The sequence below is a fragment of the Mastomys coucha genome, unplaced genomic scaffold (genome assembly GCF_008632895.1).
Source record: "Mastomys coucha isolate ucsf_1 unplaced genomic scaffold, UCSF_Mcou_1 pScaffold12, whole genome shotgun sequence".
NCBI lineage: Eukaryota > Metazoa > Chordata > Mammalia > Rodentia > Muridae > Mastomys > Mastomys coucha.
The window spans coordinates 36,114,279-36,131,814 of NW_022196894.1; the positions used below are offsets into that span (position 1 = coordinate 36,114,279).

A 17,536-nucleotide genomic window follows, 5' to 3' on the forward strand; every position below is an offset into this window, starting at 1 on the left:
TCAAGGTCATGGCTGGCCTCTACTCCTCTACTCTTTCCTTCTCTCTGCCTTTCTCTGCCTCTTAACTCTCCTCCCCATTCCCTAAATAAACTCTATTCTATACTATTTTAAAAAAAAAAGAAAAAAGATGTGTGAGTTACCAAATCTGGTTAGAAGCATATCTTTAGTATCTGTGATGTTAACTAGGAGCTAGACTTATCTTCTTTATTTCTCAATGACAGCAGTATAATTACATATTTATCCCACAGCTGACGCAGAGCTAGCTTACCTGGAGAGAGGTCACAATGTTGTCACTTCCAACAGTCACAGCTGGGGTCAGGTGGGAGCTCCCAAACTCTCCTGGGGATCCTGAGTAAATCAATTTAGGGCCAAACTTTAATGCAGAGGAAGCGTATTCGTGTGTTAAAGTTGTGTGGGGTGTACTTCCTGAATGGGTACAGATTTTTCCCAGAACAGGATTTCATTCCTCTTTTTGTCCTTTACGGGTTTTCTAGCAGGTTCTAGCATCCGGTGGTAGAACAGGCAGCTGTGGAAGGTAACAATACGGAGATGCCATTCTTAAAAGTTTATTTTTAATTGAAAAAAAATGCTTAAAGGGCAAGGTATAAGTGTATAAAGAGTTGGATTTCATTTAATTCCAAAATGTTGACATAAAAATGTTATGTATACATTTTTGTCATGGTTCATTTTGAAGAACGCTTTAACTTGTGTAGCTTGATTTAAATTAACATTAAACCTGTCTAGTCTTAGCAGTTTTCTCACATCTCTGAAGGAAAGTAGCTTTCATGTTGTTTAGTAATGGCATTTCTTAGCAACACAGTCTGAAAAGATGGTGTCTTTGTCAGTACTTCTGTTTTTCTTAGTTAGGCAAGAGTATTTTGATTTCCATGGTATTAAGTAGGGAACAGAGCTCAGAGAGTGAGCACGTAGAACAACTTGAAGGTGAACCAGGTTGGAGAAGGTAGCACATGTGTATAATCTCAGCACTTAGACTAGAGGATGACAAGGTCAGGCTCAGAGTTAGGCGGGATTCAATTAGGAGTTTGTCCTGGGAGAGAGTAAAAATAAATAAATAAGTAAGAAAGGAAAGAAGAAAAAGAAGGAACCACAGCATTGGCCTCAGGATAAGTAGAAGGTTGAAGGCGTTAGGTTGGTGCATGTTTCAAAGAAAAAAAAAAGGTTTAAAACAGTCTCTTAAGGTATTATCTCTCCACTTTCTTTGATGAAATTCCAGACAAAGGCAACTCAAGGATGGAGAGATAAACTCAAGGAGAACTTTTGGCTTAATAGTTCTAGGGGACACTGTGCATCATGTAGGGAAGGAGGCATGGTGGGCAAGCACGGGGCAGCTGGCCCTGTTCTGAGAGGATACATGATGCATGAGCTCCTTTTCTTCTCTCTCTCTCTCTCTCTCTCTCTCTCTCTCTCTCTCTCTCTCTCTCTCTCTCTCTCTCTCTCTTTCTCTCTCAGTTGTTGTTGCTGCTTTTCGAGACAGGGTTTCTCTGTGTAGCCCTGGCTGTCCTGGAACTCACTCTGTAGACCAGGCTGGCCTCAGAAATCTGCCTGCCTCTACCTCCCAAGTGTTGGGATTAAAGGCATGTGTCACCACTGCCCAGCTCCTCTCTTATTCAGTACAGTACCTAGCCTATCTAATAATGCCGATATCCTTACAGACATGTCCAGAATTTGTTTTCATGGTTATTCTAAGTACTGCCAAATTGGCAGCTAAGATTTACCACTACAATAATGTCAAGTTAGCCAGGCATCTGTTGGTTTGTGGGTTTTGAGACAGGTTTTTTCCTGTGTAATCCTGGCTCTCCTGGAACTCATTTTGTAGATTACGTGAGCTTTAACCTCAGAGATCTATCTAGGCATCTGTTTTTACATTACATTGGAAGTCTACATTATTCTGAGGATGTTAAAGGGTAGTAATACTATTTACTATGAGAGTTACTAGTGTCTCAATACGAATTGATTAGATTTCTTATTCGTGAGCTTCCCTAGGTCTCTCCTAATGATTGGAGGCTAAAGTTTCAGAAAAACAAATGGCTTCTGATCTATAGGCTGCTGCTCTCTGTCACCCATGTGGCTTATGATCTCTGTCTCTGAGCGCTTATCCATGTTAAGTAAAAAAGAATCCATCCAGCTGGCCTGAGTAAGGGGGGTGAAGAGCATTGAGCCCGGAACTGTGTGCACACTAGGCAAGTGCTGTACACCCCAGCCCTCTTTGAATTTTAATGTGAGACATGTTCTCACTAAGTTGACCAGATAGGCCTTAGACTTAGCATTCCCTGCCTCGGATATGTGCCGCCACATCTGGATACTTTTTTAATTATTATTGAAGGATAGCACAAGTATATATGTTTGCTGATAACTTCAATTTCCTAACTTATGTAGAAATACCATGAAACTTATTTAGGGAAAACTGTATTAATATTCAGCAGTTTACATGTTCTGCTGAGAGTGGTATTCACTGTATTAACAATTCAGATATGTTTGTAACCAGAGGTATTGAATTAATGTCTCTTATTTATTCCAGTTGTATATGTATCAGCTGTTCAGAAGTCTAGCCTATATCCATTCCTTTGGAATCTGCCATCGAGACATTAAACCACAGAACCTCTTGTTGGATCCTGATACAGCTGTATTAAAACTCTGTGATTTTGGAAGGTGAGCTCGCTTTCTTACTTCCTTCCTTCAGCGCCCCTTTCCCTCACACACTCTTAAGTGATTCATTTAACAGTGCTAATCTAAGCCCCATAATCCTTACTCAGGTAATATAAGCTAATGTAGTTCCATGTGAGGATAGTTTTGATAATTTTTATGGAAACCATAAATGTGTGTGCCCTTTATCCTACAGTTAACTTCTGAGGATTATTTCTTTATACATGTTTAGAGATTATGTATATTTAGAAATTTTTAATTCAGTGTTGTTTATAAATATCTAGTAGCGAGAAAATGTCCAGATAAATTGAATTATACAAATACAATGTTATATATGCTGCTGAAGGAAAAATGAGAGAGCTGTCAGAACTGGAAGGAAATGATGTCTGGGAAGTACCACGTGAGAAAAGTCAGTCGGCAAAGGCGCTTGCTATCAAGGCTGACAATTTGAGTTTGATCCCAGGGACTTAACTTGGTCCTGTAAGTTGTCCCCTGACTACCACAGGAGTGCTGGAGTGCTAACATTCAAGCTCAAAGGCTGTGGTGGCACTTGCTGATAATCCCAATCACTCAGGAGACTAAGGTATGGGAAGTCATTAGTTTGAGGCTTGTCTAAGCCATGTAGTGAGACTCTGTGCAAAAAGAAAGCCACTGTCAAGTCAGTAATGTATACATGGTAGCTTTTGTTTTTAAACCGCTTTTGTGACTACTTGTGTACAAACACACACATAATAAATGTGGCCTATTTCTGAGTTGATATGTAATATCCCATTCATGATTATCCGGGATGGGATGTTTTAGGATTATTATGTACTTGGGAAACTTACATTCATTGATTGTTCTTCAGCATTCCTTGAGTTTATGTAATATGTATATCTGTTCCATCTTCATTACAAATAGATTTTTTAAGTTATTACACATTTATATATATTCCTTTAACTTCACACTTAACTTCTACAGGAGTACATTAAAATACTGAGAAGCAGTATTTTTCTCTATTACTTAATATTTAATATTTATATTTTTCATTGCTTCCTTATTTTTTGCAGATTCTAACAAGTTTGATTTTTTTTTTTAAACCACTAATTTCTTGGTCATATATTGTTACTAGTAGTAAAACCCTCATGCTTTCTCTTTTTGTAGTAAGTAGCTATAAGCCTCCCAAAATGCAGTCAAGCCTATATCCACCGTAGGAGAGACCATCATATTCCTTCTTCCATTCTGCTATAACCACCAGTGGTAACCTCTACTCTTTCTTCTGAGACATTTCTCATTATAATTTGGGTGCTTTTTCATCCTTGTTAGAATTCTTCTTTTCCAGTTTAGCACCACAGATTATATATTGACTCGTACCTGCTGGTGTCTGTACTCCTTCCTCTTTATATAGACATCTACACCAAACCACAGATTAGATCGTGTACATTTTCCACAGGTGTAGGGAGGTATTTGGAAAAACCAAGCCAGTCTGCTGTCAGTTAATGTTTCGTCTCATTCTGCAGTTTCTTCCAAACCATTCCTACTTAACAAACCCTATCCCAGGATCTCACCACTTTGCAGGCTGTGGCTCAGGTGAAAATACACACTAACGCTTTTATTTGATGGTTGAATTGTGTGCTACTGCTTATTTCATGTATGAAAGGGTTCCCCAAATCACATGAGGTCTGTTACTGTGGAGAGTAACTGCCAAGTCCCGCAAGAGCCACCAAGTTCAAGTTCCTTTCCTCACTGTATCAAGAGCACTGTTAACACTGGCACTCTTGGGATGGAAAGTAGCTGTGCTCTGCTACATTTGAAAGGGGGCTTTCCCAGGTGTGAAATGGTTCATTCTTTAACAACTCTGAGGAAGGACTTTGGAGACACTTAAGGTGGAAACTTAACAAAACAGCCTTATTTTCTTCATAATTATTTTTAACAAGGTGTACCAGGTCTGACAGTAGCTGAAATGGGGTATGAAAAACCCCCATTTTATAGAGGCTAAATGGGGTGTCTAAGGACCAACCTTAGGTGAGACCACTTTAAGGCAGTCAACCTCTCACCTGCAAAAGAAAAAGTTAGCTTCATTGGTAATGAGGGAAAAGAGTATACAGGCTGTCAAAGCTTTCAGTTAGATAATTTTGAGTTATTGCGAAGTTTCTATTTTAGGAATCCGTTTTATCCGTTAAAAATGTACCTGTTTGGTTGGTTTTTGAGACAGGGTCTCTGTAGCCCTTGCTGTCGTAGCAGCTTGCTACCTCTGCCTTCCTGTAGAGTGCTGAGAATGGGGGGTAGCATGGGCCACTGAGTCCTGCTGTTGTCCTGCTGTTGGTTTTTTGAGAGCTGGAGTTTAACCGTCTGCATCCACCAAGTCCTATTGCTCGTTTGTTTGAGACTTGGAGTCTAACCTCCTGCATCCCAGACAGCTGTTTTTTCAAGGAGCTATCCCAAGCCCCAGAATGCACTTCTGAAAATAGAAAAATCCATTATATAGTACACTAAACCTAAGTGTCTTGATTTTTTGAGTCTGAAAACCTTACTGTTATTAATATAGCTAATTATTACTGTTGTTAATAAATGCTGTTTTACTTGAGCCTACAAAGGTTAAAATTTGAAATGGATAATGAAAGGAAAAACAAAGCAGGTTTGGAGTCATCGTTGACTAGAAGTAAATTGAAGGGAAGGAACACTCCCTGTCCCCTCAAGACTGAATGAGCAGTCTCACCTCTCTGTGTCCCCTCCTCCTGCACCATTACCTCAGATTTCCACCTTTTTTGGCGTTTGTTTGTTTTGTTTTTTTCTCTTTGTTCGTTTGGTTTTGTTGAATGTATTTTTTTCCCCTGTATCTGATGCTGCAGTCAGAACAAGTCCTAGAGTGAGTGGCCTGCATATTTGAGATGGGCTTACCTAAAGAGACATTTCAAGAGTACTGTGACTCACTTTAATGTTCAAAGTATATACTGTAACTACTGTAAACTACTTTAGGAGGAAGGTTGTGATATATAAATTTGGCGCTGCAGAGATGGAGTTAATAGGGTCCAAGTCATTTTTTCCTGAAGTCGAAGGCCTTTCGCAGTTTGTTTAGCAGTAGGTGTTTAAACAGTAAATCGACTAGAATGTGGAAGCATGCGTGAGTTGGCTGTGTAAGGCTGAGCTGGTCATCCTGAGTCAGAAGTCCAGGTTGAACAGAATGGCTAGATCCTTCACCCTTTTTTTAAAAGCATGTAGGTGAGGGATATTGTTATATTCGCCTGATCTGGTAACATTCTTTTGTTGGAGAAGGCTACTTTTTAACTTCCTGCCCTTCTTTATATTTTATTTAATTATTTAGTATTTTTGAGACAGGGTTTCACTGTATAGCCCTTGCTGGCCTAGAATTCACTACAAAGCAGCCTCTATCTCAGAGAGATTCATCTATCTCTGCCTCCTGAGTGGTGGGATTAAAGGTGCGCATCACCATGCCTGTCAGTTACTTAATATTTCAGTAGAATTTAGGAAATGAGGAACCAGAAGAAATTGAACATGTGTATCCTTTTGTAATTTTTTAATCTCTTTGTTCCTTAGCTAACACCTGACAAATGCTCACTTTAAAAATCACTTTTTTAGATATCAATTTGATGAAATTGTATATTTCTTTTTGTTGGAAATAGTTTCAAGTGTGTTGCATTATTGCAGTCTTACAAGGTTTAGATGAACATGTGGTATGTGAATGTAAGAGTATTCATTTCTTTAAGGTATAGATTTAAAGATTGTTTTTTATTTTTATTTTTCCATCAGTGCAAAGCAGCTGGTCCGTGGAGAGCCCAACGTTTCATATATCTGTTCTCGGTACTACAGGGCACCAGAGTTGATCTTTGGAGCTACCGATTACACGTCCAGTATAGGTAAGTGCTGGGGCTGGGTGCAGTGGGAGTGACTGTTAACTGCACTCTGGTTCTTACCAGTTCTCCTACACAGCAAGGGCAGGGCTGCAGAAATGAATAGAGTTAATTTTCTTTTTTACATTTTTGAATTCATGCTTTTTCTGTTTTTGTGCTTTTTTAGTATTAGAATTATAAAAGTATTATTTTGCATTGTAGTTTCTTAGTGTATTTGTCTGACCCTAAAGTTTCAAATAATTGTTGGTAATCTTGTAGAAATGTTACTGAGGTTGGGATGGATGGCAAAAATGACATGTGTCACAGCATGTGTAGGAGCTCAGTCACAGCTGCATTTAAGGAACCTCTGTCTCCTGAATTAACTAATGGTTCTATACGAGTTCTCTAGTTCTCCTGAAATGTTTGCTTCTGAGCCTAAACTACTTAGAAAACTTGTTAATTAATAATGTTACTTTTAAAATGTTAATATTTATAGTTAATAGGGCAATCATATTTCTGAGTTCCTATAATGATACATTGCTTAATTTCCGACCAACTTAATTCATTAGCTTTCTAGGTTATTTAAAAGTTTCACTGGAGATGTTTAACGATAGAAGGATTGGACAGTTGAAATCTTCATTGACCTGTTTTTCTTAACCTGTTCTAGTGCAGTTGCTATGTTAGCAGACAAAAACACATCTCTCATAAGAGAAAACACCAGTTGATTTAATGTTTTTATCATGGGGTGGGAGGTGTGAGCTGAGGGTGATGTCAGGTATCTTCCTCCATTGCTCTGCACTATCTTGGAGGCGGGGTGTCTCACTGAACCTGGACTTCACTGATGTGGCTGGACTCGCTGACCCGTGAGTCTGACACCATCCTGTCTTCAGGTCTCTTTACTATAAATTACCTCCATAGCCCTTTACACTTTGTTTCTGATCAGAACCCGTTAGTCCTAAAAATAAATAAATAAATAAATAAATAAATAAATAAATAAATAAATAAAGCATACATATTACACTCCTCCCCCAGGAAAACCCCCATAGTCGGGGGGGAGGTCAGGGAAAAAATCCCAAATAACAACAAAATCAGGCTGATTTAGAGGAGTGTTTTGTCTCTCTGATACGCACAGCAGCACATTATGCTTTTTCTTTCCTGAAAGGGCAGTATGCCAAAGCATCTTTTCACTGACAGCAGCTGCTTTCTACACACTAGGACATTTTATTGTTTGTGCTGTTGGTGTAAAGTTGTATGGAAATAGCTTTATGCTCTAGGACCTGAAAATGTCCAGAACACTTAGGGCTCTACAGAACACACTTGATGAAACCTGCCACAGGAGAGGAGGGAGGGAGTGTGCGTGGTGCCATGTGTGCTGCTGTCAACCTGTGGCTTTATGTGACTGGATAAGTGAGAAGTGCTGCAGAGAAGCTGACTGGAGAAAACAAACAGAATGTCTGAACTGACACATGGAGATCCTGATTCTGCCTACTCTTCATAGTTGCTGTGAGGAGTCAAATAAAATGTTACTCAAGTACTGTAGGTGACATTCTTTCCTATGTTTATTAATTCAGCTGTCTGCAGGAGCAAATTTTAGTCCTTTGTCCTTAGTAATACCATTGGATACAGTAATTGATTAGTGTTCTATTCAAATGTTTGATACTAGTTACTATATATAATTTATACACAAGATAATAGATTGAGTTGTGCCAGGGTCTGTAAAAATATGAACAGTCCTTCTAAAATAATCACAGCTAAATCACCTGACACAGTATAGAAAACATGGATTTGGATCTAAGATACTTGCCTTTTAAATTTGTTTTATGGGTGTGTTTGGCCTGCATGTATGTATGCATACCACGTGCATACATTAGTGACTGTGGCTGTCAGAAGAGGGTGTCAAATCTCTTAGAACTGGGGATACAGATAGCTGGGAGCCATTCTATGCGTGCTGAGAATTGACCTAGGTTCTCTGCAAGAGCAGCAAGTAGGCTTTCTTACTGGATAAGCTGTATTTATAGCCAGGTCTTGCTTTTTAAGACTGTGTAAGACACAGTCGTACAGAAGACTTGGGTGAGTACACAGGAGGCCGAGGCAGGCAGCTCTCTGTGAATCCAGCCAACCCAGGGCTACATGTACTGAGTCAGTCTCTGTCTCTCTCTCTTTCCACTCTTTCTCAGGCATTTGTGAAAGTTGAATACTTATAAAAAATACTTATTAAAAAATAAAAAGAGTTCAATCAAGTATATGCATAGATACTTTTTTGAAAAAAAAATTTAACAATATTTGGAATGAAACCATCACTGATTTTGACTAAATTATTGTCATATTTGTATATAATCAATACTATGTGATCTAAGTTAAATATACATTTCACTTCAAATTTAGTGTGATAAACCTTTCTTTTGTTCTTTCTTCAGATGTATGGTCTGCAGGCTGTGTGTTGGCTGAATTGTTGCTAGGACAACCAATATTTCCTGGGGACAGTGGTGTGGATCAGTTGGTGGAAATAATAAAGGTGAGATGGTTGATTTACACTTTTGCACTTTTGAACCAAAAATGTTACACACAAAGCACACACACACAAAGCACACAGAGCAACACCTTTCCATGGTGGGAAAGGAGGCTGGGGACATGACTGAGAAGTGCAAGCCTTAGAAGTAGAGCCAGCTCCCCAGAGACCCACATGAATGTTGCCTGGACCTGGCTCCCCCCGGGAGCCCAGAGCAGGTCCACAAGCTCAGTTTGATTGAGACTCTGCTTAAATGAATGCAGTAGAGTAGTGACTAAGGATAATTGCTGATATCTACCTAGCCTTGAGCCTTCATGTACAAGCAAACAGGATAAAAAAGGAGAAAGGGGTTGTAGGTCATTTAGCAAGCTGTGCTATAGAGCAGGTTGGGAGAAAAAACCCATTGGTTTCCTTTCTTAAAGATCTAATTTTTTTGAATGGATTTTTTTCCTGTGTGTGCATTTGTGTATTCCATGTGTTCATACTGCTCTCCGAGGCCAGAAGAAGATGTTGGATCATTTGGATTCTCGAACTGGGAGGTTATCAGATCAGATCATTGTGAGCTGCTGCCACATGGGTTCTGGGAATCAAACCTGGATCCTCTGGAAGAACAGCCTGTGCTATTAATTGCTAAGACACCTTTCCAGCACCATGATCAAATTATTTTAAGATAATTTGATCATAATAATTTGTGTCATAATTCAAAATTGCTTTTCCTTTTAATATAAGGAAAAATAGGGATTCGATGTTATTGGCTCCAAATGTAGTTGAAGAGGTTGGTGATTTATCATCTTCCTTAACTCTGTGGAATTGGGTTTCACAACTGAGACCACTATGGTAATTTATCTTTTTGTTGTGTTGTGTTGTGTTTTTTTAATGTCTTTTAAAGATTTATTTACTTACTTATTTATGTATATGAGTACACTATCACTTTTCTCAGTTACATCAGAAGAGGGCATCAGATCCCATTACATATGGTTGTAAGCCCCCATGTAGTTGCTGGGAATTGAACTCAGGACCTCTAGAAGAGCAGTCAGTACTCTTAACCACTGAGCCATCTCTCTAGCCCGTTATGTTCTTTTTTGAGACAACAGTTTTTCTATGTAGCCCTAGTTATCTTGGAACTCACTCTATAGACAAGGCTGGCCTTGTACTTTGAGATCCTTGGCAGCCATTTTTAACGTCAGACTGAACCCTTAATCTTTTCAACAATACTGCTTTCTTATAATTAGAAACAAGTAGTAGAAATCATATAAGGACAAGTGTACAAAAGTACTTTTTTTGTACTCTTCAGTATTTATGAAACAGTTTATACTTTTTAAATATATGTATATGGTACATATAAGAGAAATGAAAGAAATCCTAGCTCTGGTATTACACTAGGATTATTTAACTGGTATTCAGTTCTTAAAAGAAATAAGAACTAGGCATTAGATACAGAGACCTCCTGTGTATCTCAGAGGGAGTGATACTTTTTTATTATCATTCTCTCTTACATTAAATCTCAACTTCAGCTTCCCCTCCCTCTTTTCCTCCCAGTCGCTCCCTCTTCCCCAATTCCATCAACTCCTCAGAATTTAAGAACAGAGCAGGCCTCCCATGGATATCAACCAAACACTAGCAGGTTGTAATAAGACTGGGCACATCTCCTCATACTAAGCTGGGGTGAGCAACCCAGTAGGAGGAAAAGGATCCCAAATCCAGTCAGAAGAGTCAGAGATAATCCCTCCTCCCACTATTAGGAGTCAGTCTCACAAGAAGACCAAGGGACAGAACCATAATGTATATGCAGAGGACCTAGTCAGACCCATGCATGCTCCTTCTCCACAGCCCCTGTCAGTTTTCTTTGGTGTCCTTAACCACTCTGGTTCCTACTTTTAAAGTTGCAGAAACAGAAATATTGTTCATATGGGGCTTTGTTTAATCCAAGATTTTCAGACATTCCCCTTTCTTGAATATTCTGCCTAGACTGAGATTCACCTAGTTTTTTTTTAATGTTTTGTTTCTGCAAGTATATAGCAGATGAATGGTTTCACTTTGATGCTCAGTGTTTTTTATATAGTTACAGAATAGTTACCTTTTTAGAGGAGGATAGTACTTGTTTCCAAGAATGAATTTATTTATGAAGCAAAGGCTGATAGCTAAAGCAGTTCTGATAAAGAATAGAAGGCTTTCATTTCCTAGTGTCAAAACTAATCATACAATTACAGTTACAGTAATTAAGAGAATGTAGAACTTGCATGAGTGTAGAAATGGAATATAATTGAGAGACAAGAAATAAATCTTTGCATTTGTGGCCGATTTTTTTTCACATGTATTCCAAGACAATTCATTGGGAGAAAATGGTAATTACAGGCAATAGTATAAGTAGTCTAAGGACTACTGGATATGTTCAGAAGAGTAAAGTTGGAATCTATCTTACTAACTTTTGTGGAGGAGTGAACATTTATACAATACATGGAACTGTGAATTAGTACAGACAGTGTGAAGAACACATTTGGAGGTTTCTTAGAAGACAAATGTTTGTTTATAGCATAATGAAGCCCCCTCCCACATAGGTATCTATGTCAAGTACTTGAGAGTGTGAAAGCTGTACTTTAACATAGTCATTGCAGCATTGTTTGCGGTAGCGAAGATGAATGACACCAGCCTGTGTCATCATTGAGTAAACGGATGGTGATGTGCTTTATATCAGCTTACAGTTCTCAGGCCACACTCCATCACTGAAGGAAGTCAGGGCCAAAACTCAAGGCAGGATCCTAGAGGCAGGAACTGAAGCAGAGGCCATGGAGGTGTGCTGCTTACTGGATTGTTCACTGTGGCTTGCTCAGCCTGCTTTCTTATATCACATAGAACCACCAGCCCAGTGGTAGCACCACCCACAATGTCATGGGCCCTCCCATTTCAATCTTCAACCATGGAAAATGCACTTTAGACTTCTCTACAGGCTAGTCTTATGGAGGTCTTTTTTTTTTTATTGAGAGTCCCTCTTTCCAAATGGCACTATCTTATGTCATGTTGACAAAGATCTAGCCAGCACACCCCTTTTCCTTTTAATATGTCTTTCAGTGTATACACCCTTTTAACCACATGTATTGAGTTAGTGAAGGATTTTGCATTGGAATTGGGCCTGGAATGTAGAAGTTCTTGAACTGAAGCAGCACTAAGGTAGGTTGAGAGGAAACAAGAGACCAAGGAGTGGGCGGTGTCATCTCAGGTAGCTGAACAGGGTGAGCAGGGTGCAGACGCTGGATTTCTGTTAGAGGTAGTGCTATCTGGAAAGGCTTCTTCTTAAGAAACTAAGCCTTGAACTGAGTCTTCACCATGGAAGCGCATCCATATTTAAAGAGGAAGGCAATGCTTAGCTGTTTACCTGAAAACAGGTCTGTTGTGTGTTTTAAATCCAGCTTGTGGTTGTGAACGACAGGGTTGATAGATTATGAATGTACCAGGAAAGAGGAATCTAGAGCTGTGGGCAGTAGGCGTATACTATGTTCTAGGGAGTTAGAAAGGCACTGTAGAATTCTAAGCAGAGGCCTAACATTTCTAATACAGCTTCTTTACTACACAGTAGCTTAAACAAAACTGGCTACACCTGCAGCTCCTTTGTTGAAGTTTGGTGCCCTCTGGTGTTGAGCTATAAAAAAGCAACTAATGCCTCCTGAGTATTGTAGTTGTATTGCATTGCATGCGTTGTATTGTATTGTAGTTGTTCTGTCTATTGTTCTGGTAATGTAGTATAGTCCTTGTTCAGGTCAGTTTTAGACAGCCATGGAGGGAAGCTCAGGAGACCTCAGCCCAAGATTAAGAACTACTGGCAGCTGAGGAGTGCTGAGAGCAGAGAAACAGTTCTCTCCAGGAAGATCACACTTAATTGTGTCCAATCCAAGTAGTTATCCCTGAAAATGCATACGACAAGTAACGTCATTCAGACTGAGCACTCTTACATGCCTCCCCGCACCGTCTGAGTGTGTATGTGTGCATGCTGCATGCATGTATAACAATGGTTAAAGAAAAAGAGGCCATGAAGTTTGAAGGGGGTGGGAGGTAAGTGGTAAGGTTTGGAGAGAGAAAAGGGAAGGGGAGAATGATAGAATTATCTCAGAAATTAAGAAAATTGTTTTTTAAAAACCTATGTAAGACACACCCTTTTCAGAGTTTTTTTTTTTTCTGTGGTGTTTGCTTATTTATTTACTTGAAGATATCAGTTCAGCATCTGTTTTGATGTTTTCCATATGAGGTCAATTTGTAACTAGTAAGTAAAAAAATGTTGTAAGAAATGTAGTAGGTAAAAAAATGTTGTAAGAAATGTAGAGAGTACCATATCTAGCTGAATTGATTTTGTTTAAGGTATGAACAAACATCCCAAAGGGATGTAGCAGACAGATCCCTGATTTTTCCATATTTCTGCCCATCTCTATGTTTTAGAATGATGGGCAAAAGGAAAGGTACTTTTTGCATAGAATTTTGTCTTAGTCATAATTATTCTGAACAAAAGCTCCTTAGGGAAAAAGAATTTATTTGGCTTACACTTCCAAGTCACATTCTATCATTGCGGAAACTCAGGAGAAGAACTTGATGACAAGCCTGTTTGCTGCATCCGCACACAGCATTACCACTGACCAGAAAGCTCATTCATAGCTAAAGATGTACAGCAGAAACTTGGAAGGATGCTGCTTGGTGGCTCACTGGCAGATCCATGCTTAGCTGGCTTTCTTCCACAGCCCAGGACCCACCTGTCCAGTGAGTGGTGCCTCCCTCACTGGGCTGGACTTTCCTGTATCAGTTAAATAGTCCTGGATAATACCCTATAGGCACTCCCACAGGCCAGTCTCATCCAAGCCATTCGTCAGTTGAGACTCCTTTCTCAGGTGACTTTTAAGTTAGCAATTAAAAGCTCACTAGGGCATTGAAATTCCATGCTTAGAGAAAAGTGCATAAAACAAAAGTAACTAGTTCAAGTTGTTGAGGGACTCAATTTGTAAGGAAGTCATAAATAAGTATTCTTTTTTGTGAATGGTTATCTTTCACCAAAGTTTCTTGTAGATTAAAATAGTAATCCTATTATTTCTTAAAATCCAACTGAACATTCTGTTTCTGAAGTGATATTAAACATGCCATCCATAAAGTGAAAAAATTAAACTGTCCAATTTCAAAACATTAGCTGAGGTAAATCAGGTAAAAGTGCTCTCTAAACCTATTAAAAATTAATGTGACAACTAGACCTTCCAAAGTGGAGCTGTACTAGCTATTAAAATGTCTTTTACTTGTGGTATTGGCTTCCCTCTGTTGTCATAGGGTCTCCCTAGGTTTTAGATTTTTGTCTAGACATTTGTTCCCTAAGCAGTTCTTATTTCTATCAGCATACTGTTTTCTACCTTAGCTGCCAGTGTGAATAGAATTTGCTTCTGTCCCATCTGCCTCCTGGATTTTCTTACGTAAACACCAGGTCCTCGCTCTCCATCAAGGTGTTTTCAAGAGTTCTTAATTTATGTTGTATGATTTATGTCGGCCCTGGTGCCTTTATTGTGTCAGTGGCTTCAGGGGCTCTATTGGCTTTGTTTTAAGTTTGAGGTAGGGAATTGCTGTATAACCCTACCTGCCCTTGAGCTTGTTTTGTAACCCTGTCTGTTATCAGACTTGGAAGTCCTGCCTCAGCCTCCTAAGTGCAGGGATTATAGGTATGAGCTGCCAGGCCTTGCTCCTGTTGGCTTGTTTATTATTTATTTTTCTTATTGCCTAGACAAAATGCCTGACAGTAACGGAAGGATTTGTTTTGTCTCCCAGTCAGGGGACACAGTCCAGGCAAGGCAGGGAAGGCACGGCCTCAGGAGCCTGAGGCAGCCTTCACACTCCATTCCTGGCCCAGAAGCAGAGCATGGATGCCATGGTTTAGCTCGCTTTCTCCTCTAGTTCACCCAGGACCCCAGCTCATGGAAGCCACTCATAGTAAAACCCCTTGCTCATAGTAAATCAGTACTGTCCAGGCAACAGTAAGGATTAACTGTCATGACTTTTTAAGTTATAGTTTCCTGTGTTGTTTAGAGATTGTTCTAGGATTAAAAATACAGCTCTTTAAAGTTGGTATTTTTAAATAATGATATGATGATGTACTGCCTCACATACAACCTAATGTTGGCTATATCTCCTTCTCATCCTTTGTAGTATAACTAATATCTCTAATACCTGTGTTGGAGTGTTTTGCCTGCATGCATGTCAGTGCACCATGTGTGTGCCTGCTGTTCGCCAAGGGTAGAAGAGGGTTTTGGATCCTCTAGGACTGGAGTTAGGAATGGTTGTGAGCTGCCATGTGGGTGCTGGGAATTGAACCCCAGTCCTCTTAAGAACAGCAAGTGCTCCTACTCACTGAACCAACTCCCTGCTGCTCCCTTATCATTTAATTTTTAAAATTACATTTTTAAATAATTTTTGTTAATATCCTTGTTATTTAATCCCTTTGTCCTCTTTTTTCTGTATTATCCTCTCTACCTATTAAAAGCCTCACTTTTCCTCCCCTAATTTCCTTTAATATACTTCTAAATATTCCCTTTAATGATTTTTATCTACTATGTCTTGACATGATGTTATTGCTTATGGTAGTTGGGTTTTCTTGAGTCTCTTAGATTGTGAACCATGCATGGTATTTATCAAATTAGAAAAAAATTTTAGATTGTAGTTTTTTAAACAATTTTTGGTTTTGTATCTGTTTTTTTTTAACCCTTAATTCTTTACTCTTTTCTCAGCTAAAGTACATATACATGCACACACACATATATATATACACATACACATATATACATATGTGTATATATATTAGCTATATGGTTGAGCATCCTTAATCCAAACATAGAAAATATGAAATATTCAAAGTCTGAGGGTTTTTTTAGCACCAGCATTCACAAATAAACACTACACTTGACCTCATACAATGGGTTGCAGTAAAAATGCAGACACATTGAAAATCTTCTATAAAATTTTTTTAGCTTATGTAAGGTGCAGATGGAATATAAGAGAACTTTTTGTTTAAACTTGGGTCCTATCTGCATGATATCTCAGTATGTATGTATGTATGCATACATGCATGCATGTACTCATTCATAAAGTCCAAAAAATAAGAGGCAAAAATGTTTGGGAGTGCTTGTTGAGTAGGGAGTGGGGAGTGCTTTAGTCCTTCCTTCAGGCTTCAGCTCCAGTTGTTTCTCTGCTATTTTTCATTCCCTGGGTCCTTCTCTGTGTCTAGCTTGCTGTTTGTCTCCCTCTAGTGAGCTTTACGTTTTACACCCTGTAGTAAATGTGCACTCCATGTATTTCTCCATTCTCTCTCATTCCCTCTTACAATAGCTAGTTCAGTGTTCTTGTATACCAGTGCTGTCATCTTTCCTTTCTGGAGTGTTTTGACTTGACTGTCCCACCCACTTCTTGCTTGTATTTTCTGACTTCAGAGCTGTTCATTTTTTGATTCTCTGGTTGCCATGGTTTTTGTTTGTTTGTTTCTCCTTAACTTCTTTATTCCTGGAAGTCAGTTACACTAGTACTTCAAAAATGGCTAGAAATAGAATTCTGTGGTACAGTGTCTCCCCCAAACCATCACCACCTCCCTTTTAAATACACAAATCACTGTCCTTCATTCCTTACCTCCTGAATTGCAGTTGCACAGAAGTTAACCATAGCTTTTGCTTATATTTGACTGCTTTAACATGGCAGCTCCCTGTTGAAGTTTCCACAGCAACCATACTCTGTACAGTTAGACCTTTGGTTACAAAAACACTTTGAATGAACATTACACTTTTATGATCTTTTGGCATCATATGTCATGTGTGCATACCTAAACATGAGTCTGTCAGATATGTCTAGTCTACGTCTACAGCTACAGAAACCTTAAAAGTGATTTCCTTGATTATTTAATTTTACACAGTATATTTATGATCTCAATAGCCAGTTAGATAACTGTGATCTTTCATATTTTATTACTGAAGACATATTATTAATAGTTTATGATATTGTGTTTACTAACTTGAATTTCCATCAGGAGTCAGTTTTATTTAAATGAGCTTTTTTTCAAGTTGTCAAGTCTGTTTAACTGTTAATTATTTTACAATTTGCTATATTTTGTTTATTTTTATTTTACTAGTAAAGATCATAGCCAGGCAGTTGCATGCCTTTAATCCCAGAACTTTCTAGGCAGAGGCAGGCAAATCTCTTGCGTTTGAGGCCAGCCTGGTCTACAGAGCTAATTATAGGACAGCCAGGACTATATAAAGAAATCCTGCCTTGAAAAACCCAGAAGAAAAAATAATGTATTCAGGCTGGAGAGATAGCTCAGTTATTTAGTTTGTTCTTCCATAGATCCTGAGCTCAATTCCCAGCAACCACATATTAGCTCACAACCCATCAATACTAAGATCTGATGCCCTCTTGTGGCATGCAGGCATATATGTAGATAGAGCACTCATACATAAGCTAAATAAATCTTTTTTTTTTTATTTTAGATATTTTCTTTATTTACATGCGAATTTCTCCATTCCCAGTTTCC

At 38.8% G+C, this 17,536-nt stretch overlaps 1 protein-coding gene across 3 annotated transcripts in view; it reads left to right on the forward strand.

Moving 5' to 3' along the window:
- Positions 1 to 17,536, forward strand: part of Gsk3b (glycogen synthase kinase 3 beta) — a 153,979-nt gene that overhangs the window by 92,950 nt on the left and 43,493 nt on the right. For all 3 annotated transcript variants that reach the window (XM_031363852.1, XM_031363851.1, XM_031363854.1), the window contains exons 5-7: positions 2,540 to 2,670; positions 6,415 to 6,521; positions 8,912 to 9,009. In XM_031363852.1, the coding sequence (XP_031219712.1) occupies positions 2,540 to 2,670; positions 6,415 to 6,521; positions 8,912 to 9,009 (336 nt within the window). The remainder of the gene's footprint in view (positions 1 to 2,539; positions 2,671 to 6,414; positions 6,522 to 8,911; positions 9,010 to 17,536) is intronic.